This window comes from Penaeus monodon, chromosome 31, assembly GCF_015228065.2.
Source record: "Penaeus monodon isolate SGIC_2016 chromosome 31, NSTDA_Pmon_1, whole genome shotgun sequence".
In the NCBI taxonomy this organism is placed as follows: Eukaryota; Metazoa; Arthropoda; class Malacostraca; order Decapoda; family Penaeidae; genus Penaeus; species Penaeus monodon.
Genome location: NC_051416.1, coordinates 25,743,300 through 25,743,896, shown reverse-complemented (window position 1 = coordinate 25,743,896; position 597 = coordinate 25,743,300). Strand labels below are relative to the sequence as shown.

At 52.8% G+C, this 597-nt stretch overlaps 1 protein-coding gene across 1 annotated transcript in view; it reads right to left on the bottom strand.

Annotated features, from left to right (window-relative positions):
- The window catches only part of LOC119593131 (sialin-like), a gene marked incomplete at its 5' end in the record, with an annotated part of 14,753 nt that overhangs the window by 7,943 nt on the left and 6,213 nt on the right, over positions 1 to 597 (bottom strand). Inside the window, 1 exon segment of the mRNA XM_037942096.1 lies at positions 13 to 182. Coding sequence (XP_037798024.1) covers positions 13 to 182 — 170 coding nt within the window.

The following is a 597-nucleotide window of genomic DNA, read 5'->3' as shown; positions in this document are numbered from 1 at the left end:
GTGTTGCCTTACCGTCTCATTCCTCCAACAGAAGGCTTTGGTGGAGGCGCCGCTGCTCGAGTCCGCGGTGGGTGTGTATGACATGGCCACGATAGCGACAGACAGATTAACTCGGACGATGTATAACACCATAACACCGGCCGCCGTCAGGAGCAATAGTGACACTCTTGCTGGCACGGCATCTGGAAGAGAGCAGAGGGCAAGAAGAATAAGGTGCCAAACCAGTTCTCGAGTGCCACAGCAGTGCCACGCTACTGCTCTAGAGCTTCATTCCTGCTCTGGTGACACACTAGCTCTCGAGTACTACAGCAATTTCCGAGGATCAGATTGTTACCAAGTGTCACAACGTTCCCCCAGTGTCAAAAAGGTCCCCCGGTGCCACAATAGTCCCACAGTGCCATAACAGTTCCCCAGTGCCACACGGGCTCCAAATGCCACGCCGGTGCCTGGATACCACGTGGTTCATGCACGAGATTATGAATTGAGCCGCAGATCAACGCCAAGGACAGATCACCTCACATGCAGTAAGGCAAACATGACCCTGAATAACAATGAAGATGTCCAGATGGTCAGGTTAGGAAAAGGGTGGATTAAACG